This window comes from Cyprinus carpio, chromosome A9, assembly GCF_018340385.1.
Source record: "Cyprinus carpio isolate SPL01 chromosome A9, ASM1834038v1, whole genome shotgun sequence".
Taxonomy (NCBI): domain Eukaryota; kingdom Metazoa; phylum Chordata; class Actinopteri; order Cypriniformes; family Cyprinidae; genus Cyprinus; species Cyprinus carpio.
In genome coordinates this window covers 21,035,316-21,051,084 of record NC_056580.1, presented here as the reverse complement: position 1 = coordinate 21,051,084, position 15,769 = coordinate 21,035,316, and the positions used below count along the sequence as shown (strand labels likewise).

At 36.5% G+C, this 15,769-nt stretch overlaps 1 protein-coding gene across 2 annotated transcripts in view; it reads right to left on the bottom strand.

The window, feature by feature from the left end:
- LOC109096381 (zinc finger protein GLI2-like) overlaps positions 1 to 15,769 on the bottom strand; it is a 69,462-nt gene that overhangs the window by 20,229 nt on the left and 33,464 nt on the right. Inside the window, exons 3-5 of one of the 2 annotated variants that reach the window (XM_042764071.1) lie at positions 11,359 to 11,461; positions 4,942 to 5,144; positions 1,866 to 2,045 (exon numbers count right to left, since the gene is read on the bottom strand). In XM_042764071.1, coding sequence (XP_042620005.1) covers positions 1,866 to 2,045; positions 4,942 to 5,144; positions 11,359 to 11,461 — 486 coding nt within the window. The remainder of the gene's footprint in view (positions 1 to 1,865; positions 2,046 to 4,941; positions 5,145 to 11,358; positions 11,462 to 15,769) is intronic. The other variant, XM_042764072.1, reaches the window with a different exon arrangement.

Sequence of the window (15,769 nt, the reverse complement as noted above, 5' to 3'; positions counted from 1 at the left end):
CTGAGCAGACACCCTACACTGACTTCCCCTTCATCCTCTCTCACAGTGATACCCATTCACAACACTGTATTTCTCCTCGAAATTCTGGATGAGAGCCGAAAACCTGCTTGGCACCATGAGACCTGCAACCTGCTTGCCCTAGTTTACCCCTATAGATTACGAAACGACATGCAATAGCGACCCTCTGGGCATCTTTTAACAATGCCACATTATTACACCAGGTGTAATCAGGATCTTACAAGATCAAGAACATACACACGTCCATTACATGACTAATTGGATCACATTACAAAGAAGCAGAAGGGGGTACATAACTGCCATAACACATCCTTGAAAACAAAGAACAGACATGAAAGCCCTGGCATTACAGCCACGGCAAAAAAAAAAAAACATTGCATTTCCCTTTTAAGGTGAGGTTGGAGGGAAGTTGAATGTTACTTATAATAACACATCACACCTGCAGCCCAATCTGAATTAGAGGCCATGACAGAAATGCCTCATAAATTGTTGAAATAGCTCATGTTTACAGGCGCTTTCCATGTGAGTCAGGTTTTATACACAGGTGAAAATTGAAAGACTTGTTCTTTGATGTGGAAAGCTTGTAAACTATTTTTTTTATTTTTTTTTTTTTATACAAATTTGTTTTTGCAGAGTGTGGAAAATTAGTTAGCTACTTGTACTGGCCAGGGTTATTATTGTTAAACAAAAGAAAATTTAAAACCATTTAAATAAAACATTATTGTTACTGGAAATAAAATAATTTCAGCTATTTCATTTTTTACTTTAGCTAGTTTCCAAAGGGAACATTTTTTCCAAAAATTACTAATACTAACTAATGTTAAAGTGAAAACTGAAAATATATCGAAAACCTTTACAAAATATTAACAAAACCTATAGTAGTGTATTGATTTTAGTAAAATAGCACAGGTACTGGCTGTGTCCTTTCAGGTTAGATTTTTTATTTTTTGAAGATGAAGTCTAAAGTTTAGGTGCTACTATACAGAACTGCAAAACTAAAGATTATTTCCAAACAGGTTTTCCATACACTCCCCTTGTCTGCCTCTGCTCAAAAAACAATTAAGTATTCCTGCTAAGAACACCGTTGATTGGGCTAGAAGTTGACATGCTGGCCCACTAAAACCAACAGAGCAATATTTTGAAATCACCACAAAGCCACAGTGTTTACACTCATGGAGATGCTGGGGTCCGAATAAAAAAAACAAAAAAAAAACAAAAAAAAAAACTGAGCCCTATGGGAGCCATTGACTCATAAAAATGTAATTTTCTAGAGCAAAATGACTTTTTGTTGTTGTTGTTGAAATTGCAACTGAAATTGCACTTAATATTATTCTGATTTTTTTTTTAAATATTACAAAGAATATAACTTAGAGTATTAACTGCATGCTGCCATATGAACAAGTAGTCTGTATTTCACCAGACTCGACAAAAGTATGTAAACATAAGCGATTCTGGCTATGCTAATTCAATTTTGTGTCTTTCTGCATTTCGAAATGTCTCAGGTTGCAATTCAAGTACATCTTGCTTTCTCAATGGTTGCTATAATATATATATAAGCATAAGCCTAGCATAAATCTAGAGTTAAATTAGTGCCAACTGATGCCTCCTCACCAGATAAAATCTGCCACAAAAGTTTTCTTTACATCGAAGTTTGTGGCTAATATTGATTAAATTTGACATTATTGTCACAAATATATATTTTGTCACATCAGTCTCATGGCTTACTTATAGCTGTCTCTTCACATTAAACTGGGTCAGAAGCAAGCATTTTAGCACACAAACAAAAATCTCACACATTTGACCTTTAAGGTGACAGTGTGGATGTATTATGTTGGTGTGTAACTCACTGTCCACTGGGCTCATGTAGTCAGGAAGATGAGCAGCCGCGGCCCCCGTCTGCATGAGCAGGTCTCCATAAGGGCTGCGGTGACTGGTGATGAGGTGATAGTACTCTGAAGGGTTGGCCCCTGGTGGGGGAGGAGGCAGGCCAAACAAGCTCCGCTCCTTCAGGTGTTCGTGGGTCACTGCTAAGACAGAGAAGAGAAGAGTTTAGTATTTCAGCAGTCACACACACATATGGGTAGCGGAGGGTGGGGTTGGATGTACCGTCTCCTGCAAAAAGTTTTATCACATGGCCAAATAGAGTATTTTGGCATGTTGTTCAGCTGCTTATGACTGAGATATGTACAGTACATGAGAAAATTTATAGAATTTTTTGAAGCTTCAACTGTTTTTAAAGAATAAAAATTCAAATGAATAAAACTTTAAATTATCTGGCTAAATATTCGCCATGAATTATTCATTAAAGCATCTTTTGAGCCAAGTTGTGTCAGTGACTGAATTAATATTGACAGTAAGTGTCACCTTCAGATAGGAAGTATTATTATAAATGCTGTGTACTGTTGAAAACTGTTTCACAACTAAAATATTAACATTAATATAGCTTCCTTTTAATTTTTTTTGTAAATAATTTACATTTTCCCCAATTCCAAAAGTATTGTACATACACTGCCGTTCATGTTTTGAGCAAAGTCTTTACACAGAGTAAAAGACAGAAAAACATTATGAAACTAATTTAAAATAACTATTTTCTATTTGAATACATAATTTAAATGTTATTTATTCCTGTGATGGCAAAGCTGAATTTGCAGCAGCCATGATCCTTCAGAAAAGATGCTTATTTGGAGGTCAAAAAACATTGTGCTGCTTAATATTTTTGTAAAAACTCTGATTTTTTTTTTCAGGATTCTTCGATGAATAAAAAGAGATCAATATCTTTAGTAACAATTCAAATTTTTTTACTGTCACTTTTGATCAGTTTTTTTGACCTTGCTGAACAAAAATTAAAGTCTTTAAAAAAATTATATTACATAGATATATAGTTTATAGCAGACATCTTGCAGTATATCTACAAGTAAAAAGTGGTGCAGCTCACTCTACTCTCTCCTTCCCCTTAAGCTCCTTGCCTAAACTTAGGTAAATTTGTTAACATCAGCACCTAGTAAACCCCAGACTAAAGGTGTCAAAGCTAATAAATACCATAGATATGTTTATTTATCTTTCTGCCTAGGTCAGATAATCATTAGTGCCTCCTATGTCATTTCTGTAACACTCGCCTACGACAAAGACATAACGGCAGTTCAGTCCTTGCTGCTTAAGTTATAGGACACTCAGGATTGAGGTGGGGGGGTTTCGACCTCATTCTTGCCTGCTTGGCCATTCATACCATAACAGCTCTATCAGGAACAATTAGGCCCCAGCGAGGTTAAAAAAGAACAGACCTGTGTTTGTGCTGGATTCATGGCAGAACAAGGCCGTTTATTTTCTCCACGCTCGCCGGATCGTATAACTGCATCCCTAGAGGGGCTCAGAATCGAAGTGAGGAGGGGTACGGCAGAGGCCAGAGCTGAAAAAGCCCTGGGGCGGTGGAGCGATGAAGGCAGATCAGCAGTCAGAAGACTGCTCTGGGGCTGGGGACATCTCCACCAATCTTAATCAGTTATTCTTTTATGGGCCTTCTTTTTAACATGAGAACATGACTGACTTCTGCAAGACTGTTGCTCTGTCATGAAATTAGTTGATTGTATAATGTGTGGGCAAAATAGGTACTGGGCAAAAAAAAAATATATATATATATATATATATATGACTTATGACTTATCTCTGGTCCCAGGCTTTGGCAAGGGAGATTTTAGTAAACTCTTGTTTCCTTTCTGACAATCATCTATTTACATATTCAGGTCTAAATAAATAATAACAGGTCTACAGTAATGTTTTTAGCATGCTAAATGTCCAAATTGCTGACACAATAAAGGATATAAACAAAGGTAGAGAGCTTCTGTTGTGTTTGAGATTGTGGAGGAGCGGGAACCATTAGCTTTCTATCCTCCTTGACCAATGTTTTTATTCCTTCTCCCAGACATACCCTCACAAACATAAAACCCACTTTCAGCCGGCATAATGGGTGATACGAAAGTGCTCTTGAATTTCTACTGGCACAGCATGGAGGTAGTATCACAAAGAAGCATGTTTTTAGTAAGCCATTGTAGAAATACCTTGACTGTCCCAGATGTTATACTTCACTCACCCTCGTGCCATTCCAAATCTATGACTTCCTTTTTTCTTTCAAGCATAAAATAAGACGCTAGATAGGATATTCACTCTGACTGGTTTCACAGGACTGTCAAGCACCAAAAACATCAAAAAGCACAATAAAAGTATTGTAAAAGTACCTAGTTTCTGTCTTTCCTAATACAATATAATATGGCCTGAGATTATTTTCATTACAGCACATGAGTCATTTTTGAAGATCGGTCACCATTCACTTCTATTACATAAAGCAAGCTATGAAAATTCTGCTAAACCTTTTTTTTTTTTTTTTTTTTTTGCATTTCACAAAGGAACGTCATATTTTTAGAAATTCAGAAATACATGAGGATGAGTAAATTTAAATTTAATATATGCCTGAATATACAATACCAGTTAAAGATTTGGGGTCAGTAAGATGTTTTTAAAATGTGTTTTATGCTCGCCAAGGCTGCATTTATAATATTGTAAAATTTATTACAATTTAAAATAACTTTTATTATTATTATTTTCATATATTTTAAAATGTAATTTATTCCTGTAATAGCAAAGCTGAATTTTCAGAAGCCATTAGTCCAGACTGATTTGGTGCTCAAGAAACATTTCTTATTATTATCAATGCTGAAAACCGGAAAAACTGCTGTGCTGCTTACAATTTATGTGGAAATCTTTTTCAGGACTCTTTGCAAAGAACATTTTTTAACATTATAGTTCTGTGCTGTCACTTTTGCTCAATTTAATGTGACCTTGCAAAATATGAGCATTACTTTCTTTTAGAATTTTTTTTTTAACGAACGGTATTGTATCGTGGGACATGGAGAACAATATGAGACTCACCGTCAGGAGGGCTCAGTCCTCGTGCTGCGGAGATCATGGAGAGCGTGGGACTGCTGTGGACTGATCGCAGGTAGTGCTCCATGTGTGGGTTGACATACGGGTGAGGTGGGTTGAAGGGTGACTCTCCAGTAGCTGCAGCGTGAGGCGATAGTCGGATGAGCGAGATATCGGAGATAACTGGACTGCCAGCTAATCCATGTGGTCTAGCAAAAGACAAAGAGAAAGAAGAGCTCAGTTAGTTCCTTACACAAAGACAAGCTGCCACATAGTTTAAGTGCTTAAGTGTAGCGTAATTAGAGACCCTCTGTGTAAATCCATGTCCACGTGAAAATACTTTAATGTCATGATAATCTTCTTCACTGTGTCAAAGACAGACCTTAATTATTTCACTTAAAACAAGCTCAGAACTCATTATTATAGTCACCAGGAAATCAAAAATGACCATTTACTTCCTCAATGCATAATCTTGATTTTATGGTGCACGATTCATAGAGTTTCCTTTTTAGATGATGCCAAAAATCCCTTTTAATTTTTCAGCCCATGTCCCCTGCAAATCTAAAATTAGCTTATCTGAGAAGCAAATTCATATATTAAATTTACATTAAAATTATAAAAAATAAAAGAAAATATTACACACACTATGCATTCTTGACAGAACTTAGCAAGCTGCTGGCAAACAATTTTAGGTTCGGGTCAGCTAACAGTATTAACTGGGTCAAAGGGCCTTCACAGACTGGGTTCGGGCATCAGTGTGAACTGTGAAACTGGTCATGTTTTTTTTTCATGACTCCCAAATGTAGACAAGCTACTCCTCCTTTTACACCTGAGGTATTAAACAAGTCAAGACTAAGTCTTACTAAGTAATACATGGTCGTTGTAATGTCTGTGTGGGATGGACGCCTCTGAAGACACACAAGCCTGAAATGTTATAATGAGACTGCTTAATACCCCCCCTTCCATTTCTCAGACACTGTTTAAAGAAACTGATGTGTAAAACAAGATAGTGGGGCAGAAGTTCACAGATAGCCCACAGGTCGTGGTGAGGATATAAATGTGTCATGTCTTGGCAGGTATCTACGCCGCCCGCACTCCAGTCCAAAATACACCAGCCAGGAGGCAGCTGTAACTCTAACATTTCCTGAAAGTAGAGTACACAGTGTGATCTTCTGAATCAGAGAGATGTCTGAAGAGATGTTTGCGTGTGGTTCCCTCGATCATGTTAATGCACAGTGGTTGAACACCTGGACAAGAGCAAGATCAGAATCTGATGTCCTACTAGTACATATATGCATTTGGCAGACACTTTTATCCAATGCGACTTCCATTACATTCAAGCTATACATTTTTTTCAATTCATGAACTCCTTGGGATTCGAACCCATGACCTACATGTTAGTGTACAGTGGTTGAACACCTGGACAAGAGCAAGAACAGAATCTGATGTCCTACTTTTACATTTACGCATTTGCAGAAGCTTTTAACCAAAGCAACTTTTTTCAGTTTATTTATTCATTGGGATTCGAACCCATGACCTTGGCGTTGCTATCACCATAATCTTGGAGCTACACAAAGGTCCTGAGAGATAAAGTTGTTATTGTAAAATAAACCCAAAAATGTGTTCTGGACCATGACGTCAAAATGATTCTGACTGGCTAATGCTGTGATTAACCAATCAGAAGCAAGTATCCCAGAGAGCTCTTTTGTTGCAGTCGAGACCCTAAATGGAGTGCTCTTGAACACAGAAGGGATGTCAGACAGTGTTAAATAAAGCAGACCTGTCTATGTCCCCATACTACTTTACTTTCCACTGGGAGAGGAAATGACCATGCGTATGAATCAGAGCCTGCGTTCCACAAGGGTGTGTTCTGCGCTCAGGCTGCAAATTGCGGGGGGATGGTCGGTTCTTTTGGGGATTTGATGGCAAGCAGGCTACAACTATAGCTGCACATTCATTTTGTTTCAAGGAAAATTAGACGTTACTCAACAGGAAAGAAAAAAATATTTTGCCTCAATAAGACGGAGATGTTTCTTTTAAGAAAGTGTATATTGTTTAGATTTGTTGACATTTGAATGAAGAGGATTACAGATTGCCTCCATCAAAATATATTTAGTTATGTGCCAAATACTTAAGGTAACAGTTCAGTCATCATCTACTTACCGTCATGTTTTTCCAAACCAAGAAGTTGTTGTTTAGCAGAAAGTTGCATTTTGCTGTTTGGCATACAATGAAAGTAAACTGTGACCAATGCAGCCAAGCTGCAAAAACTGACTAAAAGTACCATTCCAGTACTATAAAAGTAGTTAAAATAACTACATTTTACATATGTTTAAGCTTTGTGTGGGAAACAGACTGAATTTTAAGTCGCTATTCATTTAAAAATCTTCAAATTTGACATCAATACTAGGTTGATGATGCCAAACACCATTGTTTTTTTTTTTTGTGTTTTATAATTATTTATGATGCATATGTGCATATTCAAATGGCACAAATGAGATTCGAGTGTGTGTGTGTGTGGGGGGGGAGGGGTGTAATTTCAGTAAAATCAGTAAATAACTTAAGTTTTGGTCTGTTCATCACACAAAGCAATTTTATGACTTCATAAGAGATGTTGAAGAGATTCTGAAGAAATTTATTGCCATCTCCTTTTGCAATTGCACAGAAGAAAGACTATGGGTTTAAAATGACATGAGGGTGAGTTAATGATGACAGAATTTGAAACCATTGCTTTAATTCATGCATTTTTCAAAAATGGATAAACTGTTTTTTTTTGTACCTTAAATGAGATGTGAGCAAAGCCTACAGTGACTATCTGAGTGGCGGGTATCAGATGCATTATGCTTGGCACAGTCTCGCCTCATCTCAGTCTCTTATTTATACCATCTCTGTTCAGAGGCCAACCTGCACCCAGCCTGAGTCGTGCTCAGTTTCCAGTAAACGCCTGCAGACTACCAAGCTTGTCCTGTTGCCAACTTTCTGCCATCAGCCTCCTTGAAAGGATAGCCATAAAGACGTCTCTGTTCTTGAGGAGCTGAAAGAAAACAGACTCGCCATACACAAACCACCAAATTCTCCCCCCCCCATTTGTGGAAAGGGGGGATGGCCAGAGCAAGTGCTCAAAATTAATATTCGCCTGCAATAGTGCTATGATTTTGCAAACTGCCAGAAAAGACTTGTTATCTGTATGCGGCCACATAAGCATGTGTTTTGGTTGCCATCTTGACCATCGACAACAGTATCACAACAGATGGCATCACCACAGAAAATGTCAGCATGGTTGTAATTATAGTGACCATTGGTTACAGTGTCACAAGCTGAAGATCAACAGATGTCAATTGAAAACAAAAAATACATTTATAATGCATACAAATAATATTTACAATGGTTTTGAAGTTTTTTGCACATTGCCTAAAATTCATAAAAGTTTGGAAAACCCAATAGGAAGACCAGGAGACCAAGGAGACTTTTTGGATTTTTACTTTAGAAACATTATTTCCCAAAGGTTTCAATCAAGAAATTGATTATGGTTTGTTCTACTGATCTTTTTTTTTTATTTTTTATCTTGTTTGGAAGCCACTCCCCTAAGTGGCAAAGTAGCACACCTGTTGCTGATTGCAAGAATGTACTGTATAAGCAAAGTTTGTTACTGCTTTTCTTAATGTCTGATAAAGGGCTGGATAATGGCCTAAACATCGCATGTATTTTAACCAATGAAGTTGGATTTCTTCAAGAGTGAGGGTTGCACCTTTTCTAACTGACATGACTTTTTGATTTTTGGTTGCACCTCCTCTTCTGTTGGTAGAGCACCTCTTTTTTAGCAATTTTTGAAGTCTTTCCTGCCATAATTGTATGTCTATGGAAAAGTATATCAACAACAGCAAGATAGAACTCCTAAATATACAAAAACATATATTAAACCAGTTTTGGGTACATTCTCACATTTCTCAGTGATTGCCAGACAGTCAAAATTGACAAGACAACATGTCAACGTATAAATAAATCAGGAAAACTGCTCAGGGTGTTTGAACCCTCAATAATAAGCCATTATTTACAACTTTACCTGTCAAGGGATAAGAAAAAGAGGGCCCCTACTGACAAGAATGATAACTGAGGTCTTGTTGTTACGCCCTCTCTCTGACAAGATGGTACTTGAATGGTTAAGGAGACCTTAGTCATAGACAGGGTATGTCATGGTGCATTTAAAGAGCTTCTTCTTAATAGCTACCTGTCATTTTAGCAGTCTTCTATTGTTGCACCATGGGTGGTACCTGCTTATAGTAACACAACACAATAACTCCATTTGAAATTCTTTTAGTGTCTGCATTACTAAAATAAGTGGCAGCCACCGTTCCGACAATATGTGATGTATTCATATTTGTACCATGAAGGTACTGTTACTGTATATATATATATATATATATCACATCTACATCTTTTATTTGTATTGATATTCAGTACACTTCTTATATTCTACCCCTTCGGTTAATATGAAATGTTCATATTTTGACAATATGTGCTTTCATTAAGCAGTTTCTGTGGAAATATCCAGTACACGCTTATTCCCTGCTAAGTCCAGTGAGAATATTAGTATGACACATCTTGACAGTGTTCCTGGTCAGGTGCCCTGATTTAGATGAATCACATCTTATCCCACAGAGACTGCAGCTAACCGCCACTGGCATGGAAACCTTTTCCATACTTGAGGCATGCTCTTCAGTCGCTCCCTTTCTGTGCAGTATTACTGCATATCCAAACCTTACAAACATGTATTAACTTTAATATGCAAACCTATGAACCAAACGAGCAGTACACAAACATGTACGATGGGAACAAAACGAGCACGAGTGTAAAATCTCAATTACCATCACATTAACCCAAAAGATATGTGCAAAGCTGCCCCTCACCGTACAGAAACACTACTCAAGTTGGACAACTTCTGTTAGTACATTGGTTTGAAAAAAAAAGTTGGGTGGTTCTCGATACCACTGCAATCTGAAACTGTTTTCCAAAAAGAAAAACGCTAGTGAGTGAATAAGGGAGGATGTGTTTTTCTCATTCACTCTGCTGTCATTGAGGTTCTGGGAAAGGAAAGCTAGATTCTGGATGCTAATTGCTCTGTTTACATGCTGAAATACTGTACAAATATTTAGATATTCATCTTTAAAATTGGTAAAGTCTTTATTATTTACACATATGGGGAGAGGTTGATTGCTATGGAAGGCTCCTTTTGGCATATTTGAATATACAAAAACCACTATTTTAATCTGCAGGTCACAACTCAAACAATTGCCAGTGTATGACAATTAAATAAATGATGAAGTTAATTTTAGAAAAAGTGCTGGCATTGTATTTGTGTTCCACCTTCATCTCCAAGCAACACATTGTAATGGTGTTCTTGTAAGGGTGAATCAGTGTGTTATTTATTTTTGCAAATATTTACCTATGAAAAACCTCTAACAACTACTTTTACATAGATTTCTATCCTAAGTGATAACATAAAACATATGTACCACGAATCATTCTATAGGGTCCGCGCCCCATATCAGACCCTTGCAATACACCTCCAAAATATAACATTGTGCTTAATTTGCTGTGCAATATACATGTAATTAGGTGAATTGGACACAGGCAGTGAAAAGGACAGCTAAATCAGGGTCTTGATGAATTAGAGGGCCTCTGTCAAAGCCAAGTCACATTAATCAAAGGAGCCTGAGTACATAGAGAGAGAAGGCAGGAATTCTCTTTTTCTGGCTGCTTCAGCTCTTATGATAAATTGTCACTGGGCTCGCAGTATGTATCGCTATCTGTGATATTAAATGCAAATGCACATTTGCACTGCTTGTTTCTCAAGTTAGTCTTTGTATATATTACCATGATATATATGTGTGTGTATAGATATAGATGTATAAAATGAACATTCAAAATAGTGAAATGGTAACAAAAAATTGTGTAATTTAAGAATTTCTTATTATTTGGTTTGTCTGGTTCACTTTGCGTAGCTTTGTTTTTTTTCATTCTAAGACTGTTTCCAGGTTCAAACAATAAAACTTGCCAAAATTGTTTCAGTTAATGTCAGATTTACAGAAGCTGTCCAAAGCTATGAAATACTACAAGGATGAGTTATGCTAACATTCTATCCGCTTTGTACTAAACACTCATTTTGTCTTTGCTATTAAACTGACTGAAACATTGGCATTTGTTTCTCACTACTTGGACGTTTGCTCTCCATGTGCTGCACATAGAGCTGAACAATCTTTCAGGCAAAAGACAAACAGATGTCCTGGACAAGACCTGACAATGGCATGCTCTGAATCTGTGTGCTTTATATCGAAGATGACTCAGCAGGGTCTTTCTTGATTAATGAGAACTCCATCAGTGCAAAGAGAAGAAAATGAATGTCGAAGTAGCTAACAAACTTACCCATGCATGGGGTGCAGAGGATGTGGCTCGTAATGGTACCTCCCCTCATGGTGCCGCAGGTCGATTGGAATCGGCGTGTGGAAGGTTGAGAATAAGTGAGGAGCTATGGAATCAAAGACAGAAGAGAAGAAAGGTGAATATGTCAATAAAGGCTAAAATACGACACAATATAGCTGTTTTGTGCAAAAGGCGCTATTCCAAAATAATAAAATAAAATAAAATAGTGCTATATATTTATTTTAATATATATAATTTAGTTTTACTAGTTTTTATAGTTTTACTAATTTTGTTATGTTTTGTCATTTTTATTTGCTTTTGTTCTTTTAATATCTAGATATTTTTTATATGTTTTATTCCAGTTTTAGTTTTAGTTATTTTAGCACATCAAGTTTAAATACAAATGTGAAACGTTTTTGCCAACTAGCTGAAATAAAATAAACATTATTTATTAAATATCTTATTTTATATCAGTTAATGTTTATTTCATATAGCAAAATTTTTTTTTTATGGTTTTAATTTTAGTTAACTATAACAACCCTGATTCAAGCCACATTACACAATCATGCTACACGATAACACCACAGAAAGAGAAAACAGAACCAAAATAAATAAATAAAATTAGTGTCCTGGAACAAATTCTTCTTTAAAATGTACTTGTTCACAAAGTACTATGTATTTTTAAGCACATTAGAGTACAGTGTTGTAAGCTTAGCAACATGCTAATGACAAACTCTATGTATGACACACAGCAGACAGCAAAGCAGTTTACAAGATTTTAGACCTGAGCCACAGTCTGGTCCTCTCATCTCCAAGATAACTGAAAACTTACAAATGGTTCCACAATATTACATGTGCAATGAGTGGATTACAGTTTCTCATGATGAGTTTTTATTTGTCTGGGCTAAAAAAAAATTAGAGCCAAAACATGCTCTTCCTGTCATAAAAAGGTTGATTGCTTTAAGGGGGTCTTGTAAAAAACAACATGCATTCATTAATGACTGGAACTTACTTAAGGTGGTCTTGAGTAAGTAAGCATTAAATAGAGTTTACTGTCTGCATCTTAAATGTGCATTTACCATTACTATTTGCTCTTAATGAGATCCTAAGGCTATTTTTGGATGGACTCATCCTCTCCTGTGCGTGCCTGTCTGTGCCCATTCCTTGCCTGTATTAAAATTCTTGGGCATTATGTGCACCAGTGAGTCAGGTCTGACCTGAGAACAAAGACTATGGGGGTAAAGTCCTCAGATCATTATCTCTACCTGTGTGGAGATGAGGGTAGATGAGGGTGGGGAAGGGCCGCAAGGGCCTCTCAGGGGCCCATCAGGAGGAGACCTGTATTATGAGTCAGCATTCCAGGGCTGCCACTCTCACTCCAATCATCACCACTGCTCTCAAGCACGCATTATTCTGATTCAAGACTAAGGAAGATGTCAACAATATGGGGTGAATTCACGAATTCACCTTGAAGTTTTTGCAGTTTTGTGCACAATATTTTGGCATGAAAACCCACACTTCACTGACTTGAAATTAGCAGGTAACCTTGTTTCTATGTAAATTGTGCTTATTATTTAGTATGGGCAGATTTTATACAGAGTGCAGTTACGGTCAAAAATTTAAACATGCCTACTTGTCATGGTCTTTTTGGATCATAAGAATTATTACTATTTTTTTAATGTATTGTAATTTTTTTTGAGCTGGAATAATTAGCACATTTCTGAAACCAAAGTTTTCAAAAAAAACCCAACTAAAAAACAGTGCATGTTATTGTACTTTGTGAGCTTGCATTACATTTGAATGTTGGTATTTCCAGAGGAATTTGTCCTGGAGAAATTATCAGCTCTTTAACCCCTTCATCACTGTCACAGCAGAGAGTACAACTGACAGGTAAGCAGGATTGTGGGATTGATTGTGTGATGGCTTAAATCCATCTTAAAAGCTCAAAGTGACTGCATACTCTTAGGTTCTGGTGATGTGCGTTTCTCCTTGCCAGTAAGGTGGACTCCCTTTCCTTGGCGAGTTGCATATGGAGAGGCATTTCTCAAATCCGAGTATAGGAGCCAACGTAATGAGGGTTTGCGTGTAGGAGGATAAGCATGCATATACATAACACATTCATTGATGCTTTGGCCGAGTGCACAGCATGTCAGCGCTTGAGTAAGCCTTTGGAAACTCATGGGATTCCTGTGTGTTTAAGAATGATGAGAACTGGTGCTGTAATGTGTGGAGAATCATGTATGAGCTAAAATGCTTAGTAAGTTACTAAGAGCAGTTTTTCATTTTCTCTCTCACTGAGCTAATGCAATGTTTCACATACTACAAAAGACCAACCGTCATATGGCAACCTCTCCAAACACAACAACTTAGCAGATATTAATTGAAAGACTGGATCTGGGATATAGTAACTCTGACTAGATGGTGGACAAGGCCTCATGAGGATGTAGAGGCAGGGATGGCCTGAGAGGAGCTTATTCCATCACCCAGACAGCTCCATTGTTCTTGGGCCAAAAGGAGGACCAAGGTCCAGCACTCAGGAGGGTACACAGGTGTGATCGTATGGTTTGATCAACTCTGTTCCCAACAAAGAACACCAGTGTGCCCTTATGCATTTCCCTATACATGAATGATCACTATATTAAATAATTTAACTGTATACTAAAAATATAATACAATATATTACAATAGTTAAAATAATACAATATATTGAATAATACATAAGGTACAGGCTATACTCTTTAGCACAACCGTAACCCCAAAAACTCAGAGATACCAGAAACCCTTTTATATTCTAAAATAATAGAACATTAAACACTAACAGTTTTTCCCCTATAATTAATATTGAGCAAAAACACATGAAATAACACGTAAATTTAAGATTTACTCTTTAACAAAACATTCAGGGAACTATAAATCTGCTGTAACTCATTCTGTGAATGTGTGTGTATATATATATATATATATATATATAGTATATATATATGTGTGTGTGTGTGTGTGTACACTATATATATATGTGTGTGTGTGTGTGTGTACATATACTATGGGAACATGTATGTGCAATATATGTGCACAGTAAAGAATAAAACTTTATGAATATTACATGTAATGCTATTTTTGTCTTTTCTAAATACAAATGGTCAAAAAGTCAAGGGTCTTGTGCACAAATATTCACACCAAAACAGACTGCAGCCGTATTCAAGAAAATCTTTAAGTTCATAAGAATGTTCTTAAGATAAATTCTTTGAAAAATCTTTAGATGTTCTCTCAAAAAACACATTTTTAAAGAACATCTTAATTTTGATCTTTAGAATAAAATGAGAGATGATTTCTAAATGTATACTAGCCTACTCATAATGTTGTCTTGTCTAATACAATGAATTCAGTACTTCTTTACACTGGTATAACCAAACCAAATCAAAAAACAAAAAACAAAAAAACAAAACAAAACAAAACAAAACAAAACAAAACAAAACAAAACAAAACAAAACAAAACAAAACAAAACAAAACAAATAAAGTTCAGCAGATGGACTTTAAAATCCTTTCTAATGATTTAATTATTTTATTTGTAAATATAAAAAAACATATTATACATTATGCATTCTATGATTAATATTATTAAATTAACATTTACCAAATTACTTATGAAATTCATAAATGTAGACTTTTGAGCTGTAAAATAAGTACATTTCTAAAACCAAAGATTTGTGTATAAAAGCTTTGTGTATAAAAACAAGTGGATGATGCAATAAAAAACAAAATCCATTTATTAAACTCTTAAGTAAAAATTATTAAATTATTTTATTATATAAATACCCCCTTTCCCTTGAAAATAATACACATATTTTTATTGCAATACAATAAAAACATAATCCACCCATCCATTTTAAGTAGTAGGCACCATGTTACGAAAAGTATTAATGTTTCATGCCCCCATTATAATTCCTAATATGTTCAAAACATCCTGTCAGGACCTGGTGAAAACCAGACATTCATGTTCTGTTGCAGGTCAGGATTAGCTTGTGGTTTGATGCCCTTTTAAAGACAATAGCAGGTGGTAGACATTATCAACGGGTACTCAAAGTAGAGGAAAAACATTCACTTTTCATGTCCGAACGCAGCCGAGAGACAGGCGGCTTTGTACTGAGAGTCGCTCATCTTTAGAGGAAGCACTCAAGAACAATAATAATATCCTGAGAGGCCAGGCAGCAGCAGTGTAATTAAAAAGGCTTTTCTGTCTCACTCCAGGAGCAAGAGGGGAGCGAGCAGGAGGGAGTCGATTCAGACAGGAAATTCCAGCAGAATGGCCTGGCAAGGCGCCTAACTACACAGCACCATCCAAACTGCTCCACACCAGATCCCTAAGCAGTCCTGAACCCTGGGAAGCCGCAGGCCGAGCAGGAGCCACCAGTG